At 38.3% G+C, this 20311-nt stretch overlaps 1 protein-coding gene across 1 annotated transcript in view; it reads right to left on the bottom strand.

Moving 5' to 3' along the window:
- The window catches only part of LOC127996972 (glypican-5-like), a 235815-nt gene that overhangs the window by 99415 nt on the left and 116089 nt on the right, over positions 1 to 20311 (bottom strand). Inside the window, exon 6 of the mRNA XM_052591992.1 lies at positions 15892 to 16012. Within this exon, the coding sequence (XP_052447952.1) occupies positions 15892 to 16012 (121 nt within the window). The remainder of the gene's footprint in view (positions 1 to 15891; positions 16013 to 20311) is intronic.

The following is a 20311-nucleotide window of genomic DNA, read 5'->3' as shown; positions in this document are numbered from 1 at the left end:
TTCAATAATCAGAAAAACCTATAGTATTGAATGGGGTTGGTAAGAATGTTTTATGTAATTTAATTTAACTCTTTCCCTGCCTGCGTTTTTGAAAAAACTTACCAGCCACTGCCAGCAATTTTGATGATTTTCCCTCAAATTTAATGGACTCCAGTATATTTTGCTCTATGAATATTTGAATATGCAATACACCTAGATTTTGTGTACGGCCAAAAGTTTGCAGATTTATAAAACCATGCCAACGCCAGAACCTGCGCAAAAATCTCTTTAACAGAAAAAAAACTGAATAAAGCGCTTAATCCAGCAGAGATCATAAACATGAGTAAGTCTTGAAGTACATTATGATACTACTATTATCAGTGACCATCAAAATAAGGTTTAATAATGTAGTTTATCATTTAGTTTAAGAGCACATAAACAATATACCCTTAGGAAATGCTAGTTATGTGATGTTCATTTATATATTTCAACATGACACAATACCAGTTTGCTAAAGCAGTAAAATTGTTCAATATTTTTACTATTTAAAGTAACTGCTTTCTATTTGAATATATTTTAAAATGTAATTTATTCCTGTGATCAAAGCTAAATTTTCAGCATCCATTCTTACTCCAAGTTCAACAGTATACACTATACCATTCAAAAGCTTGGAGTCAGTATACATTGTGACAAGTGCCCCGAGCTCTCATCAGCGTCACCCTGGAAACCGAGCAGTCACACCTGCCCAGCAAACGAACACAGAGGTGAGAGATATCGACTCGGCTAACCCCTGTCTTCTGTTGTTTCCACAGAAAGCAGTGTGTGACCGCCAGCCCCACCGCACAGGGAAAACACGGACCCACACAGAACAGCCCAGCGCACCACAAGAAGAAGACGTTTTTCTTTTTCTTTTTTCAGCAATTTATGGAGCACATGGCCTCCCGGCAAGGGGACACCGAACATGAGCTCGCCGTGCTCCTCATTGCCACTGACCAGCAGTTGCTGCCGAAAATGACGACACATGATGATGCACCGATATATCTCCAGATGTTCGAAAACCATTGCTGCGTGGGAGGCGTGGCCCAAGGAGGAGTGGGCACAGATCATGGCACCACTCTTTAACGGGAGAGGCACAATGGGCATACGAGTGCGTAGTGGTTGACCGCCTCCTCCGAGTCCTTCCCTGCCCGCTTTGTCAGGCAGCCGGCATGCGGAACCCATCCAACATCGACGAGCTGGTCGAGGCCATCGAGCTGGCGGAGGCCACCCAACACAGAGAGGTTGGGCAGCGTGCGCCGCCTTTTCCCCGAAGGGTGGTCCAGGAGCAACGCACGCCGGAGGGCAACCAGCGACCAGTAAACAGGCCGGCGGTTCCCGGTCCGCAAGATGTTTTAGCATAACACTTATACCATAATTTCAGCCATATAGCCATATACACACATATAATTTTTTTTAATAAAACATCAGAATATTAGAAGGATTTCTGAAGGATTGTGTGACTGGAGTAATTACTAAAAATTCAGCTTTGAAAGTCAGCCTTGAATGTTCTTAATAAGTTGTTTAACTACACTTGGAAGTTAATCTCAAATTATTTTGTGGGATAATTAAATATATTGAAAATAAACTACAAACATAAAAATATATACATTTATTTTGTCCTCACATTCTTTCTTGTAACTCTTCCCTCTCAGTCACACACCTGACTGAAAGGCTCATTATGCAGCTCATTATGCGGGCCTTTGTCTTCTAAGGTGTAAATCACAATATGCCCTTTACAAACAAAAAGTGTCTTAGAAAATTTAAATCATGTTATTGTAAACAAGATGATTTTCACATAATTTTGAATCAAACATTCTAGGCTACAAGCTCCATGTTTGGCAGTCTTGTGAACAAATATTCTGTATGTTTTTTTATGAACTTTTACTGTGACTTTTTTAGTTTTTAGTTTTACACTAACCATGCATAAACGTTGTTAAGTGAAAAATCCTGTATATACATGCTATTTACATATTATTGTAGCCCTGTTTGTACTGAATACAGTGTTTTCAGATTTTAGCCATGTATATGTATAGAAGCAACTGAAAAAAAAAACACTAAAGTCAGGGCATGTCAAAACTTCTCTAGGCCCTCAAAACCCCATAGACCTCAGAGGGTAAATGTACTTGTTCATCATTGTTTCAGTGTTTTATTCGCAAGAACAAAAAAGTGACGAAACGCACTCTGTAGAGCATTTTGTCCATTTAGGGCTACTGTAGAAACATGGTGCCGACTTCCATTCAAGGGGACCCGTGGTGTATGTAGATATAAATTGCTCAATCTAAGGTAATAAAAACATAAATGTCCATTAAGTAAGGTCTTTATACACCTCTGAAAACATAGTTATGTATATTATATTGCATTTATGTAAACAGATTGTTGTAAATATTACACATTGCACCTATAAAGCATTATTATTATTTTTATCAACGCTTGAATATAGGTAGGTTTCATAAAAGTGCCACATTTTTAGAAAAAAGCTGAGAAAATAAGATTTTTGTCAAAAACTACATCTGGATAATATTTAGTATGATTATCAAAGCAAAAATCCAGTAAATCGCTCCATCAATACTTCCAAAGCTTTCACAGACATGTACCACTTCCTGGAGAAACATTTTACTCTTTAACATTATGCAGTTTTCATTTATATGCTGTCTATTGCTGATGATCTCATTATTTTTAATATAATGCTTGTTTCTCTGTCCTGCTCACGTGTGTTTTTGTTGGGGAGGAGATTTTCTTCAGAAGATGTGTAAAAGTGTTTTACGACTTTATACACTCGGGTATAACAGTGAAAACACAAAAAGTCGTAAAAACTTGTCAATGGTGGGGAAGTGTTGTCTTCTAAATGATTAGATAACTCGTCAATGGCAGTTAAAGTTAGAGTTAAAGTACAGTAAAAATATTGTTAAATTAAAAGTTTTCTATTTAAATATATTCTGGAAAAGCTGAATTTTCTGCTGCTCAAAGACCATTTATTATTATTATCAAGGTTAAAAAACAGCCAAGCTGCTTAATGTTTTTATGGAAATCATGTTTTTTTTTTCAGGATTCTTTCACAAACAAAGTTCAAAAGAACGTTTATTTAAAATAAACTTTAATTATTATATGTCAAAAAATAGAGAGAGTAGTATGTTAGTATGCTATCCTTAATTCAGCAAGTGTCCAAAACTCTACTAAGAGACTTATAGAATGAATCATTCTCTTAAAATATTTATTCAAACACAGGGATGTTTGATCTCCTCCGACTGGATGGATTCATCGTTTGAAGCAAAAAAAAAAAAAAAAAAAAAAAAAAATCATTCAACTTAAATATGCAGACTGGCTTTGAATTTCGGCAGCTAGCATAAACTTTGTAAAGTAGTGTATTCCAGCCTTAAGAAAACAAAAGTATGTCAGACTTTTGGAACTTAACTGAATATTTAAATTTGCATGAACAGAAGCAAAGCTCTAACTGAAGTCAGATTTGAACACTAAGGTCGTAATACTGCAAAACTGATCATGTGACCTCATACTGATGCCACTTAGCCAAGAGGAATCTCCGAATAGTGTTGAATTGTGCTGAATAGTGAGTTCTCAGAAGGCGTCTTTGACAAAGGCTTGAGTTAAATTGATGGTTCCACACAGGGGCAAGATTCTGAGTCATTCGAATGTGAGAAATTGATTGGTTACCATTTCAATGTCCATATAAATTAGAGTAGTTATAGGCAGGCCCACTTGTCCGAGTTTCCTGACAGCTCTAACTTTGTTGAACTCATTTTTTGGACAGTCTCCAGAAGAAAAAAAATGCTCTATATTTTTTCTCCTCCTGAAAGTGATGTATATAAGTAATATTTATATATCTGTACATTAGTGGTGAAGATTTTTTTTTTTTTTTTGTCCTTCTTTCTAAAAGCTACATTGTTACACCAGTAGCTAGTGAGTCATTTAATCATTAATTAAACTAATGCATAAAAAAAATACAATAAATAAATAAAACGAATAACAATTTTTTTTTGTTTTAATTCTGAACTGCTTATTAGCATACTACTATTCTGTTCCTGCCACAGAAAGATACGGTAAAAACATAGTAAGGTTAGTAAGCAGTTCCAAATTTAACTAAAAATACTGACAGAATGCTTGAAAATAATTAAGTTAAATTAAATATCAGTTTTTTGCTACTGTTTGTAATCTACTAATGTTATGCTTTGTTATATCATGAAATAACAACAGTGGGTTCATCTTATATTACTTCATACTAAGCAGATCTGGAGAAACTGATAATTGCTGAATAATTACAGCTCATCTTAAATGAGATATATACACTCAGATACACACAGAACCACAGATGACATCTCACACATCATTATTTGATCCCTTGCAGCACAGTATGAGCTACAGCCCTTGAGAGCAAACACACTTGCATGCATATATCTGATGTACCTAAATGACATAGAGCTCTATGGATCTGATGCAGTGACACATCACAGATGGTGTGGATCAGGCCGCAGTGCCAGCACAGGTCAACAGAGATTACCTCAGCCTCTGCTCAGCCTGCTGGGAAGTCTGAGTCGCAGATGAGCTCCAAAATGCTAAATTAAGATGTGCTGAAAGATGCAGATCATACTCAATGTATTCAAGTCCTCCAAGGAATGAAGAGCTCCCATATGCATGTATGAAGTTTCCCCGTTTCATAAACGAAAGGGATTCGAGAGAGAATAAGAGGCAGAACATGAGAGAAAGAGAGACAGTCTCAGAAAGGAACTGAGACACAAAGAACGAGATGCAGACAGGCGAGAAGAAATACAGACATATACAGACAGAGAAGGGTATGACTTGCATGGTGATTCACTGCAAAATTCAAAAGTAACACACACACACACACAAAACTGCTGGGCAAAACTATTTTTATAGCCGAAATGTAATTTCTGCACCATTAGTGCTGCAAAATGGAACTGCTTAAAATAATAATAATATTATTAATCACATCAAAGCAGGTTTCAAATCAATTCCAACATTATTTTGTTGAATAATCTATTTTACCTTGAAATATTTCACATTAAAGAAGTCATTTGACAAATAGGTAGCAAGAGGTTATATTTGGGGAGCAAATGCAAGTAAATAGTGTTAGAGAAAAAAACAATAGGTTGATTGATTACAGTTCTGTCATTACAAGTCTTGGAAAGTTGATATTAATGATATTAATGTGATTGGTTTTGGTGGAACAGATCTGCTACGCTCAGGGGCGTAGCACCAAATTTTGGGCCCTGGGTACAAACAATCTTGCTGGGCCCCCGTACCAAATACCATAGTGATACCAATGGGTGGGATATTTTGAAGAAAGTCGTTAACCAAACGTCTGATGGACCCCATTGACTTCCATAGTAGGAAAAAAAATACTATGGAAGTCAATGGGGACCATCAACTGTTTAATTACCAACCTTCTTTAAAATATCTTCTTTTGTGTTTAAGAGAAGAAAGGAAATCATAGAGGTTTGGAACAACTTGAGGGAGAGTAAATTATGACAATTGTCATTTTTGGGTGAACTATCCCTTTAAAGTTTAAATGTGTACAATAACAATGTACCCATTTTGCTTATTTCCTCTTAACACTTAATTACTAATTACTAAGTGAGTCTCACTGTCACATAAACCTCACTGTCACTGCTTTCATCTGGCCATGATGAGGGGCCTGTTGCTGCAGGGTCTGAAACTGAAATATATGGCTTCAAATGGTTGCTAAAATTTCATTTATTGTCACAATACCTTTTTTTAAGTGTACGCTAAGTACAAGTTAATTGCTGATTATTTGTCTGTTTAAAATAAATGCAGACTATGGAATAACCACCAAACTAGACATTCAGTCTTTGAATTACGTTTTAAAATAAGTCATTTTCAATCATTAAGATGTGCATTAAACTGAGAACAATCCTGTACTTAATGTAAGAACGTGCGTGAGCTAATTTGCATAACAATTCGGTAAAATAGGAGCTAACGATCTGTGTTTTTGCAGGTGTTAAATTTTGACAATGGAGGGAACTATACAGTGTTTTCATGTAAACTTCTGACTCTGGGTAGAACTCCTCCAAGAGTAGATATTTATGTAAAAAAAATGACAGTGCTCGATGAAGCATTTGGAGCTCACCTTTCTTTTAAAAAAACTGAGTGAGCAACTGCTTGCCCCCATTTGCCTTTCTCTCTTTAATCTTCTTTTCCTTTTTGAGCCCCTGATTTTCCTTTCTTAAGGATAGACATGACTCTTCCCCTGTCTTCCTAGCTCCTTCCTAACTCCAGCTCCTGTCTCATTAACTGATTCACCGCAGGTCCGCAGCAGAAGCACCTGAACTGCGGGTCGTACCATTTACGTTGATTTGAGAGGGGTGGTGGGGCCCTGCACAGCATGAAAATGACTTTTTTTATGTACCAAACCAGTGCCTAACTACAAGTTTAGTTTTGCACAGGAGCTTTTTTTATTTGTAAATAAATACTTTACAAATGATAGTGCATGTATATGTATGTATGTATAGAAAACTGACTTCTAATGACTTGGTTAAAAGCTTAGCAGCAGCATTTTGAACCACTTGTGAATGTTTCAGGGATGAATTATTAAAACAAGTAAAAAGAGAGTTACAATAATCACGGCGAAAGGAAATAAATGCATGTATTATAATTTCCATCTCTGCTGTGGACACAACTGGCCTCAATTTTGTGATTTATCTCAACTGATAAAAACAATTATGAACCAAATAATTCACATGTTGATCAAGACTGAAGGCTTGTCCCATATGAACACCTAAATTACGAAGGGTAGATTTAACAGAATGTGATAAAGGACCAAGATTTTCCATCCCTTTCAGAGAATACCAGCAGGAGCCGAGATAAGTACTTCTGTAATTCTTAAGTAATTATTTGCCATCCAGACTTTAATAGAGTTTATACAATTTAAAAGAGTAGACACTTTTTGTAATTTCATGAGATTTAAAAGAAACATATACAGCTGAATATCATATGCATAGCAATGATAGTGAATGCCTTCAAAATTACTTATCAGTTTCCCAAGAGGCATCAAATACAAAGAAAAAAGCAATGGGGCCAAAACGGAACCCTGGGGAGCACCACAGGATACCGGTGCTGTTGTTGAGGAATAATATAGAATTCTTACTTAGAAAGACCTGTCTGATAAGTATGATGAAAACTAATTTAAAGCTGTTCCAGAGATACCATCCTGCTGTCTAATCCTCTCAACTAATATACAGTGATCAACTGTATCAAAAGAAGCAGTAAGATCCAATAAAACCAGTGAAGAGCATTCTCACGCATCAGCTTGCATTAACATATCATTTCAATCTCTAAGAAGAGCAGTTTCAGTTGAGTGCATACAACGAAAGCCAGATTGGAATTTATCAAACACATTATAACCATCTAAAACAGCTGAGAGTTGATTTTAAACCACTTTTTCCAGGACCTTAGCAATAAAAGGTAACTTAGAAATAGGTCTATAATTTTGAGATAAAGATGGATCAAGATTTTTTTTCTTTAGTATAGGCTGAACAACAGCATGTTTCAAATAAACTGGAACTTAATGAATAATGAATTACTAATTATAGATAGCACACAGGGACCAATCTTGTCAATAACATTTTTAAACAAGGCAGTGGGTACCACATCCAAAGAACTAGAAGAAGTTTTCATAGAACTAACTACTTTAGTGAGGTCATCAAGTGTTACTGGGGAAACATTCTCCAGGTTTACTGGCCTGGAGACACAAGGTATTTGAAGTAAAGGAGAAAGAGTAATATTATTTTGCAAATTTGGTTATCTTATCCCCGGACAAGGAGACTAAACTGTTGCACTCATAAACTGAAGAGATTTTAAATCGCAGGAGATGGAGGATAACATGTTATGCATGGTGTCAAACAAATTTTGGTATTATGTCTGCTGCTAGATATAAGATTAGATAAATTCTTAAATCTGGCATCCTTAATCTCATTATTAAAATCCATTAACAGTTATTTTAAAAGCTGATAGTGAACTAGTAGTCGAGTAGATTTCCACAGAAGCTCGGTTTTATAAAAAATACATTTAAAAGAGCGGATAGTATCACTGATTCAAGGGATGGAATTTATCAGATGAGCTGCTCTAGATTTAGCTGGAACAACTTCATCCAATATTGAAAGGCAATGCTCATTAAAAGATTGTTCTTGAACATCAACGCTACTATTTGACATTAATGGACGAATTATCAAAACAGAAATTTTTTTTCTGCAGAAAGATTATTCAGGATGCGAGAATTAATTGCTTGACTACAGGATGGTGAATCTACATCACAAAATAAATTAAATGGAATACAATTATGATCTGAAATAAAAAATATCCTCGAACAAAACAGAACCAATATTTAAACCAAAGCTGAAAACAAGATCTAGATCATGCCTTCTTATATGAGTAGGACCGCTAACATATGGGATGAGATTAAAAGTCTGTTATATTTATAAAAATCAGTTGCAAATTTATCAGAAACATCATCAATATGCATTCTGAAGTCACCAACAATCACAATTCTAGTGAGCTTAAGAATAGATGATAAAAATTAAAAATAAAAATAAATCAGTAAAATCATCTAAGAATGAGCTCCTCGGGCCAGGAGGGCTATAAATTCAAATACAATAACAGGGATCTGTACAACCAATTTGAATCACTTGAAATTCAAAATAAGAAAAAACGCCCAACATTTACTGTCCGGCAAAAAAAAAAAAAAAGTTTTCTAAACAAGTCCTCCACCATGGCCTGAAAGTCTTGGCAGACTAATAAATGTATAATCCTTTGGACTCTATCCGCTGCATGCAAAGACTCCTCTCACCGAGGGAAAAATGGTCTCCACAAATGTATCCGGGAAGACGGGACAGAAACAGGAGAATCTGACATTGTCAGCCAGACAAGGAAAACTCATTCCAAGGATGGGCCAAATTTACCAGGGCTGAGCTCATCTGAAGTGATCGACGTTGTTTTCCAACAACTCCTCACTTCCAGGACAACCTAAATCCCGTCACTTCTTTTCCCAAGTTGAAGTTGTAGCCTACATAGTTTGTGCAGTTAAATTTGTAGTAAATGTTGAAATACTGTATCATGTGTTCATACTGATTATGGATGCACAATATATATCGACCACTAAACTGGTATTGGCCGATACAGTTATTGAAGCGATAATTTTTTGCCAATATATTAAAGCCGATAAGTAATGCATTATTTCCTGCAGAGACACTTCAGATGTGCATTGTTTGCCATGATGGTTTTAAATTGCTTGGAATATTATTGTAATCACTTCAAACAGTTACATAGAGTGAAGTGCAACATGTGCAGGGCAAGTCTGCCATAATGTAATGAGAACATTACTGTTAAATGTTACGGAATCTTGGTGCAGCCGTGTTTAAGCACCTATGGGAAGAGTGCATTCACAACAGAGGTGCACCTTCATGACCACCACAGTTCAGTGGGCTTGTGCATATGCAACCTTTTGTCCGAATATACATTTTTATTAATAAACAATATTGGGTTTATTTCATGCTTATAGGTCTGATTTATCATATTCAGATGCTAGACTTGAAACGGGAAAGTAATTATTGGACAAAGAAGGTAAAGCATTCATGCTGAACTGACTCCTCATGTACCAGAACTAAAGCCCTGCTTTACAATAAAATGTTTGAAGGATTCATGGGTTGAAAAAGAGGCAATGGGTATCTTTTCCTAAATCTGCTCAAGGAGAGAAGCTCATTAGCCTGGTGCTCTGGGCAAACTGAAGCTGCAGGGTGGCTTTCTGCCACAGGCAAGTTGTACTGAGAGCTTGTGTTGGCTTTGGGCTGCTCGGGATCATGGGTTATGGTTAGCTCAGAATAATAACACCATTATCCAATTGCATTCACACTGCATTGATTCACTGTGATTCTTCCTGGAGTTTCAGTTTGGAGTCAAACAAGTACCAAACATGCTACAATGCTAATATGATTTTATGTTTTTTTTTTTTGTTTTTTTTTTTTTGTGCCATAAAAACTATTATTATTAATTTTTATTATTCTCCCCCCCCCCCTTTTTTTGTGACGTGCCATGATATTCATAAAAAGCTGAAAATATTTCCAATGGTTTCTTTTTGGTAAGGTTTCTTTTTCCCTTACAAAAAGTACTGGGGTTATACCAACATCATCACTGTACTACTTTTACAATTTATAAAGCTATGTATTTACATATAATAGAGTACTGTGGTAATATTATGGTTATTTTGATATTTACAATGTCATAGAAAAGGTTTACTACTGGCACTCAATACAAAGTACTTCCAAACATACCATAGTAATATTGTGGTAAATGTCCAAAATACCACAGTAGTACCATGATATATTTTTAACAGTTTTTTCCCTTACAAACAAAAAGTACCATGGTACTTTTGATTTTTACCATTTCATGGTAAACTCAGTTAGCTGGATTTGAATGTTGACGATTTGGCGTGATCTTGGATCGTTTGGTTCTTCGAAGCTCATCCCGGAGCTCGGGAGCAGGCTTATTTCATGTAAACAGGATTAGATCGCTTCTTTTCAACCAGAACTGATACTCAAAATATGTCTGCTACCACTGCTACTTTATTACAAGAGTATCGTACTGATCCAGGGACAATAATTTAAAATAATAATAATAATAAAAAAAAATATTTAAAAATAATATAAAAATGCTGTGTAGTCCATAACAGCCTACTATAGACAGCCAGTTTTACTCACTGAAATATTTATTTGTCATAAAAATTATTACTTCATAATTGTATTAGAGTATTACACACATGCTATACAGATAATAAAGTGGTGCATTATTTTGAGTGATGACTGCTATTATAAGAGTGGCTTGATGGAGTGCAGGAGATGCAGATAACATGATATTGACCCTTAAGAAACTTTCTTTAATGCTGTCACATAACGAATCTGTCCAAATATAAAATTAAATGAATAGATAATTTCTACATTGAAATAAAAATGTAAAGACTGCACAACTATTATATATTGTGAATCTAAATAATTGGGAATCATGAAAAAAATTCTAATAAAATAAAAACATGTATCTATTATCTGTTTCATGTATCTATTATAACATTTATGTAGTTTTGTTTGCTTGGCTGTTTCCTTATAAAAGTCCAGAAATTTGTCAAGTTTTTCGTCAGGTGTCGTTTTAAATTATATGACGTCATTACATTGCAGTCTTGCCACCAGCCAATCGCTGCACTGCTGATCATGGTTTCGAGTTTCGATACATATCCCCTTTTAAACCAACACATGAACGCGCAATTATCTCAGATAACTCAATCCAGCGATACTAATCATACACAACAGGTGTGTTCGAAGAACCCAATTAGCCGGATCATGATTAGCACGATGATATCATCTTGGATGTGTCATTTGATCTCGGATGTAATAAGCGACGTACGAAGAGCAGGCCCCTGGACTGTTCTATGTTGTGTTTTGCTCATTTCTGTTCCTGGGTTTCCTTATATGGTCTTTTTCCTGTCCTCGTTTAGTTTAATTAGTCATTTAGTACACCTGTGTTTGTTAGTCATCCCCTGTACTTAAGTTTGAGTCTGTGCAGTCTGTTTGTGTTGTTCATGAACGTTGTTGTACTCCAGTGTATTATTAAAGACCGTTCTGTATGAAATTTCTTGTTTCCTCATTCTTTGCTCCTAACAGTAGGCTACTGTAACAGAAGAACTGACGAATAACTTTTTTTTTTTTTTTGGTGTATTTGTCGCCATATTGTAAAATATGGATCGCATCCTTCACCCAGAATACCTCTTCCTCCTGCTGGAGCAGGGTGAAAGATCACTCAAGGGCCACACCAGACTGTTCATGGTCCTTGCCAGCTTCTTCAGCTAACCGGATGACATGCTCTGTCCGTTCTATGATGTCAGCCTAAACTTGGCGTACAGAGCACTGTCGTCCAAGGAAGGCACTCGAGCGAGTTTCCCCACCTTTGTGTCACTCCTGACCCAGAGCCCAGCCCACCATCTCCCTGCTGCATGGAGCGTCAGGCCGAGTCCACCACTGACAGAGAGCTTAGTTTTAGTTATTACATCAAGTTGAACTACATTAAAAATAATATTGTTGCCTTGGCAACTTAATTTTCATTTGATCTTTTTAAATATTTTATTTCATTTAAATATTTTATTCCATTTTGTTATTGAAATAACCCTATGTACAACCATGTTAAAAATGTATCGATATCAATATAATCAGGAGCATTCAGCACACATTAAAGTGGCATGTTATCCGCACTTTACTCTTGTCACACTATGATTGATCTTCTGAAGACAGCTCACACTGCTCTATTGAACGAGTTTTTCTTTTGGTCAAAGGTACAAATTCTAGTAAGAGTCTGAAAGTGTCCAATTCAACAGTTTAATTCCTAACACCTGATCAAAATGTTCCACTAGCCCATAATTGGATATCATCACACTTAAAAAAGTAATCATACCCCCACCGATCGGGCCATTTCCTCATCAGAAGGAGGTTTCTCTGATTGCTCTGAATATCGTGTCCTGCTGGATCAGTCAGCGGACCAGTGGCTTCACGCTGAGATTCCCAGTAAATGTCCTCTCTGTGTTCCAGTGTTCATCGTCATTAAGGAGTACACTTTGTCGTGTTATCATAGATAACAGTGGCACCAGCCCATAAAATGATTGTAGCTCCAGGCAGAAAGACTGAAGTGAACCTGCTGTGATAAAACGTCTGAAATGCTTTCTCTTAAAATCTCTTTCAATCTCTCTCCTACATTTTCCCCATCAACACCTTGCTACCATCAAGATATGGTGAGATGTCCTTGATCATGAGAAATATTGAGACAAGAAAGAGCTGATACTTAAAGCAGATGTAATTTTGCTCTAATGTCATAGAGGTGTGCAATTTTTTAATGTAAAAATACTTTGCCTTTATCCAGGGGTGGGCAAAATATCATATCATGATTTAATATCACACGATCACGATACACAATCTGAATTGCAATCTTCCCAATTTTGAGATGTACTATCGAGAATATCCAGAATAGAACAGGCCTATGACTTATCTATCTGCAGAATATAAAACACAGTAGTACATTAACCTTCTGGAGTCTGAGGGTTTTTTGGGAGCCTGGAGAAGTTTTGCTATGCCCTGACACATTTTCTTTTTCAGTATCTTGAAAACATTTTAATATATATATATATATATATATATATATATATATATATATATATATCAGTTGAAATCTTGACCTGCAAGGCACTTTGCTGCGGCAAACAACATTTTATGAAATCAATTTAACAAAGGCATCAGTAAAGTATTAGAGAAAGTTTATTAATTCACTTTTGAGTGATTCTGAGAATGGAAAACTGATGAATCATGATGAAATTCAAATTGTCATTTTATTTTATTGCACTAAAATAACTATAACTTAAACAAAAGTTCCTAAAATGCATTCTGGATATTTTTTCCCCATCATGGAAAATGTATAAAAATCCACTAGAACATCATATAGGCCAGGTTTTTGAAATGGATAAACGTGTGTTCCCAAAAATACATATGAAAAGCAAAAGAGATGATAACACTTTGTACGAAATGTTTCTCAAGATCAGAACATGCCAGACTTCTTCTGATAGATCAAGATCTGTCTGTTTTTGTCTTGAAGCACATCCAGCATGGAGGGAAGAAACACAATCTATTCCAGCAGGCAGGACAGCAGCATCAGCCTGACGCTGTTGCTTCAGGAGGGTAAAACAACATTGATTCGGCCAGCGGGTGGTACAGGGATAGAATAAACGCAAGAGTGTTAAGGCTTAAAATGGATTTTTAAATATGTATCCATTGATTTTCTGGTCTCTAAGTGTTCCGCTGTGACGTGTTATTTTGCAAAACAGAGGGATATGAAAAGAAGCATAAACTAATTTGCCTTCAATCATATTAATTAAAGCAAAACATTCAAGCGTGAGTCAGCGTTTGAGCTTTTACGATCCTCCAAACTGATAGTGATGACAATAATTATCAAATCAACACAGACGTTTGTTTGTTCAGGGAAGCTCAGTACTTTTGGCTGTGGAGGTTAGACGGTGATGTTTATTCATCCATACAAAAGTCGAGTGGAGTTTTTCACATACAGCTTTGAAATAATAATTGAGAATCAAATACGGAAATGTGCAAATAACATTCATCATAAAAAAGTGAATATATATATAATATATAATATAATATATTTGCATTTATGCATTTGGCAGATGCTGGTAGCTAGCAATCTGCATTGTATTCAAGGTGTATAATTTATCAGAACACGCATTTTTCCAGGATTCAAATCCATGACCTTGGTGTTGCTGACTATAGCAACGCTAGGGTCACGGGTTCAATTCCCAGGGAATGCATGAACTGTATAAATGTACAGAATGCAGTGTGGGTCACTTTGAATAAAAGCATCTGCCAAATGTAAATGTAAGTAATTTAGATGCACTGTAAAAAATATATATTTTTAATGATTTCGGAAAAAAAAAATAATTCATGCTTCAACAAAGAAATATTAGTTTTCCCTTTCAATTAAAGCAATGGCTCACCCCAAATTGAAACATTGTACTGCTTTTATCAGTTGCTGGACGTTCATTCTGACGGCACCCATTCACTGCAGAGGATCCATTGTGGAGCAAATGATGTAATGCTAAATTTCTCCAAATCTGTTACCTTTAATAAACAAACTCATCTACATCTCGGGTAGTCTGAGGAATAGTACATCAGCAACACATTTTCATTTTAGAGTGAACTATTCCTTTATTTCAAGAAGCAAAATAACAACTTATAAAGTCTTTTTGCCTGAAGAATGCATCAACATTCATTGAGTTTATACTTAAAACAAATGTGAACAATGTTTAGTCCAAGTTCTCTTTTCTGGTGCATTCGCCGTCCATTAGAGCTTATAAAACAGGCTGCTTTGAAATCCTATGACTGATTATTGTAATAGGTAATACGAGGGATGACATTTCTAAAATAAACAGCTACATATATTGCTCGCATTGCCAACAGTGCATGTGTGTTACTCCCTCCGTGAGCAAAACACACCATCAATCTGGTGCACTTGTGTAAGAAATGCGATTAAAACACCAATAGTGTGGTTATGGTTACTGTGGTTATTATGAGCATAATCACATTAACAATCACAGTATTTTGTTTACGTGGGTTCCAGCTTAATCACCGTGAAGCCCTAACCGTATTATATGGATGAATGTAAATGTAGCCAATGATTTAAAAATTCAGAAATAAGAGAAGAATTAAAAATGGATGTTTAGATGTGAAACCACAATCTAAAGGACACCAGAACTGGATGCAAAAAGAGAACAGCGACACAGGTTTAAATATCCTATGACCAGGGTTATAATCATAAAGAAATAATAATAATGAATATATAAATATAAATACATATTTGATTCATAGACATATACAACTTTTAATTAATAAAAAATAAAATAAAAACCTTTTTCATTTCAGCTAGTTACCAATGCATAATTTCTCATAAAAATAAGTTATACAATTCTTAAAATTAAGTAATAAAATTATGAAACACAACAAATTACTATAACCTTCAATAATATTAAAATATGAAAAAATCATGTAAAATTGTAACATATGTTATGATTCTCAGATCCTTTAACTATTTTCAACAGAAAAAAAAAAAAAAAAAAACTAACGTTAACACATTTTATTCACACAGCGTACTGTTTCATGCATCCATGAGCAGAGCTAATTAGATCAGCTCTGATCTGTTGGCATGAAAACACTGCAACTCATGAAACAGGATTTTGTGGGACATCAAGGAACACGTTATATATTTGACTGTATTTCTCCTGGCCAGACTCACCTGATTGACGTGCTTCAGTTTATCAATGACTTGACTGATCATCGGGTCGGCCTCCTTCACTTTGACTTCTGGGTTTTCAGCTTGGGCTTTAATCCCATTGCCAACCACTCGAAGAGTATAGCTATAAAGACAAAAAAAAAAAACAAAGATAAAGAATGAGGGACGGTTGTTTGCAGTGAGTGGGTGTCATTTTATGTGTACTTTTTTTTTTTCATTTCCAATTTTTCAGCGCAAAGGCGATTGAAGCTTTGTTGCCGACTTGATGAGGAAGGCCTTACATGAACCAACTACATCCTTCAGCACAACAAAGAAAGAGGCATGACTAAATCCCTGAAAACCCCACAAGGACCTGCAATGGGATGAATAACTCAAGCCACACTAAAAAGCGATAGGACTCCAGGCTGAGAGACAGATTGGGGTTTATGTGGGGAACAATGGATCTGTGCTGCGATGGACCGCAGATACGACACACTAGTGCACAGAAAGCATGGCTGACAAAAGACATGAAATATTACAATTCTTTATGGGTGAATTCGTTTTACACCAATGGTAAAACCAGCCCGTCCTGTTGATGTCAGGGTTTGGTAGGGAGGAACTCAAATACAGACAGGATTTACAACACAAACAGGTTTATTTACAAAAAAGGGGAAAAACAAAAACCCACGAGGGGGAAAACACTGGCTAGGGAAGACACTAAATAATTCTGCAAAACACAATAAACATGGCAAACAAAGACACTGAACACTAACTACAAATAAACAATCACAGTAATACAAAACACTTCTTCAGGAACAATCGTAGCTGTGGAATAATCTCAGACGAGGTACAAACACAAATGTTAGGGAACAATCAAGACACGACAGGTGGCACAGATGGGACAATCAAGACACGACTAGGTTACAAGGGGGGCGGGGCAAGGGAACGAGACAACACAAGCACATGGCCCAAAGGCAAGGCCATGTGCTTGTACACAAAACACGGGTCTGTCATGATCCTGCCTCAAGACTAGGAAAAATCAAGGACACGAGGGCAGAATCATGACAGAACCCCTCCCTTAAGGAGCGGCTACCAGACGCTCCTCAAGGGAACATCAAACACGAGACATGACTGACATGACGGACTGGGACACCGACACAAACCAACAAGACATGACAAATAATAACAAAGGCAGACATGAATACACGACGGCAGGGTTAGGGTGACAAATCAAAAAAAACAAACAGGGAAGGGGAGGAGGCGGGACCACAAAGTTCATGGGGGACAGACCAGGGTGAGTGGGTGGGGCAGGAGTTTTAGGAGGACAGGACGAAGGCTGACGACGGGGGGTACGGGCAGGTCTGGGTGGTGAGGGGCGGGGAGGGGTCTCGGGACAACTGACAGGGGACATGATAGGAGCAGACAAGGAACGCGGGGCAACACTTACGGGACGCGGGGCAAGCCTTACGGGACGCGGGGAGACGACAGCTGGACACGGGGGGACAACATCTACTGGACACGGGACGACCACATCTACTGGACACGGGACATCTACGGGACACGGGGCAACATCTACTGGACACGGGGGGACAACAGGACACGGGACATCTACGGGACACGGGGCCACATCAACAAGATACATGACTACATCAGCAGGACACGGGGCAACACTCACGGGACACGGGGAGACGACATCAGGACACTCGGGATTTCTAGGGACAGGGTCTGAGGACAAGACAGGACTGACGGGGACTTCTAGGATACGGACAAGACTAGACAAATAATCTGAAAAGGCCTTAGCCGCTAAGACAATTGGCATCTCCTTACGAGATGAGACACACTGTACTAAAGTCTTTGCTGCAGAGTCGGCCGCGGCACTCTCCTCCGCTCTCACGACTGCCGACTTGCATACTGCCCTCTTCTTTGCCGGCTCGGGCACGCCAGCGCTCACCGCTGCTGACTCGGGCACGCTCACTGCTGCTGGCTCGGGCACGCCAGCGCTCTCCGCTGCTGGCACGGGCACGCCCACCGCTGCTGGCACGGGCACGCCAGCGCTCTTCGCTGCTGGCACGGGCACGCCAGCGCTCTCCGCTGCTGGCACGGGCACGCCAGCGCTCTCCGCTGCTGGCACGGGCACGCCAGCGCTCTCCGCTGCTGGCACGGGAGGAGACAGGGTCACAGGACCGGCAGGCCCCCTCTTCCTCCTCTTCCTCCTTGGGCGCGGTGCAGAGGCCACAGCTGGGTCAGAGGCGGGTTGGGGGAGTTTGGTCTCGGGCAGGGCAGTCTCGGACGCCGAAGACTCAGAAGTTGACTCCCATGAAAACCGTCTCCCTCGTTTCATGGGGAGACTGCTGGCTGTGGAGGGCACCTCAGGACTCTGGGAGGGGCTTGCCTGATCCCCCAGGGTTGCCACGGCCAGGACACGACCCTCAGGGATCGTTGGCAGCTGGGTAGGTGGAGGGGATCTCTGTGGCTCCTCCTCTCGACCACTTGCTCCGGAGCGACCTCCCCTGGTCCCCCGGAACACCACTAGGCGAGAGCCCTCATAACCATCCCGCTTGCTGGCTGATGATAACCAGAATTGCCTCCTGTCTGCTGAGTTCCCTTTTGGTCGGTTCATTCTGTCAGGGTTTGGTAGGGAGGAACTCAAATACAGACAGGATTTACAACACAAACAGGTTTATTTACAAAAAAGGGGAAAAACAAAAACCCACGAGGGGGAAAACACTGGCTAGGGAAGACACTAAATAATTCTGCAAAACACAATAAACAAGGCAAACAAAGACACTGAACACTAACTACAAATAAACACTCACAGTAATACAAAACACTTCTTCAGGAACAATCGTAGCTGTGGAATAATCTCAGACGAGGTACAAACACAAATGCTAGGGAACAATCAAGACATGACAGGTGGCACAGATGGGACAATCAAGACACGACTAGGTTACAAGGGGGGCGGGGCAAGGGAACGAGACAACACAAGCACATGGCCCAAAGGCAAGGCCATGTGCTTGTACACAAAACACGGGTCTGTCATGATCCTGCCTCAAGACTAGGAAAAATCAAGGACACGAGGGCAGAATCATGACAGTTGAGAATCACCTTGAGAAGGACACATAAAAAGTGAAGTCTTCAAACAGTGAGGAAAAATGTATGAATGAATAGGAAAATCCGTAGTGGGCTCAGACAATTGACTTTGTTTTCGGGCAATAACTTTTTTTTTTTTTTTTTTTTTGTATAGTAAAGCCTATTATTATTACTTTTATTATTATCATCATCATAATATTGTTAAAGGGGGGGTGAAATGCTCGTTTTCACTCAATATCCTGTTAATCTTGAGTACCTATAGAGTAGTACTGCATCCTTCATGACTCCAAAAAGTCTTTAGTTTTATTATATTCATAAGAGAAAGATAGTCTGTACCGATTTTTCCCGGAAAAACACGAGCGCCTAGAGGCGTGACGTGTGGGCGGAGCTAAAGAATCACGAGCGCCAGAAGGATTTTGTGTTGAGCGCGTCTGGAAGCTGTGACACAGATCCAGAGGCTGAAATTGAACAAGAGCAGCATCAGCAAAGGCTTCTCTATGTGGTATGTACTGAAACTATATATTTGCTTAGCGGTTTTGGAAAATGACCAAGTTCCACTTTATGTCGTCTTTTTTTTTTTTTTTTAAGCTGTACATGTGGAAAGTGCAGTTTGATAACAACATCGCATGTTGTTTACTTGATGTGCTTACGCGCCGATAGCTAAGTTAATAACACAGAGATATTGTAAGCAGTTTTACTCACCGCCTGCGGTTCCAACACACGATCGTGACGCTTTTTCGTTGGGATTGCATTATCCTTAAGAAATAAACGATGTGCAAATCCAGCGTCAACCTGGGCCTTGTTTGTAAAACAAGCATCTTCGAAATGCAGGGGAACAAACAAAAACACTTGCACAACTCCGTTGATGCTCTGTAAAAATAAACTCCATCCACTGGTCCCTTAATGCTGTTTCTCTTTTGGTAATCTGTGCAGGGTTGTCTTGCCCTGGCAACCAAAAAAACACTCCTTTTGTGACATTTCGCGACGCTCTCGCTGTGATGAGTGATTGTCTGTGCACAGCCTCTCTCTGCTCTGCTATACGGGAGCGCGCACTCTTTCGGCAGACGCGCCCTTAGCACCCATATAAGGAAATTCCGCTCCATCTAACATCACACAGAGCCATACTCGAAAAAAAACTTTCCGAAACTTGTGACAAACCGGAAGGAGTATTTTTGGAACAGAAATACTCCTTCAAACATACAACTTAATTTTTGAAACTTTGTCCATGTTTAGCATGGGAATCCAACTCTTTAACAGTGTAAAAAACTCAGTATGCATGAAATAGCATTTCACCCCCCCTTTAATGTTTTATTAGTTTATTATCATAAGTTTATTATTTTTACTATAATAGTTA

Source organism: Carassius gibelio, chromosome A1 (assembly GCF_023724105.1).
Source record: "Carassius gibelio isolate Cgi1373 ecotype wild population from Czech Republic chromosome A1, carGib1.2-hapl.c, whole genome shotgun sequence".
Lineage (NCBI taxonomy): Eukaryota > Metazoa > Chordata > Actinopteri > Cypriniformes > Cyprinidae > Carassius > Carassius gibelio.
Note: the sequence above shows the minus strand (reverse complement) of the source record. Positions and strands in the feature narration are given on the sequence as shown.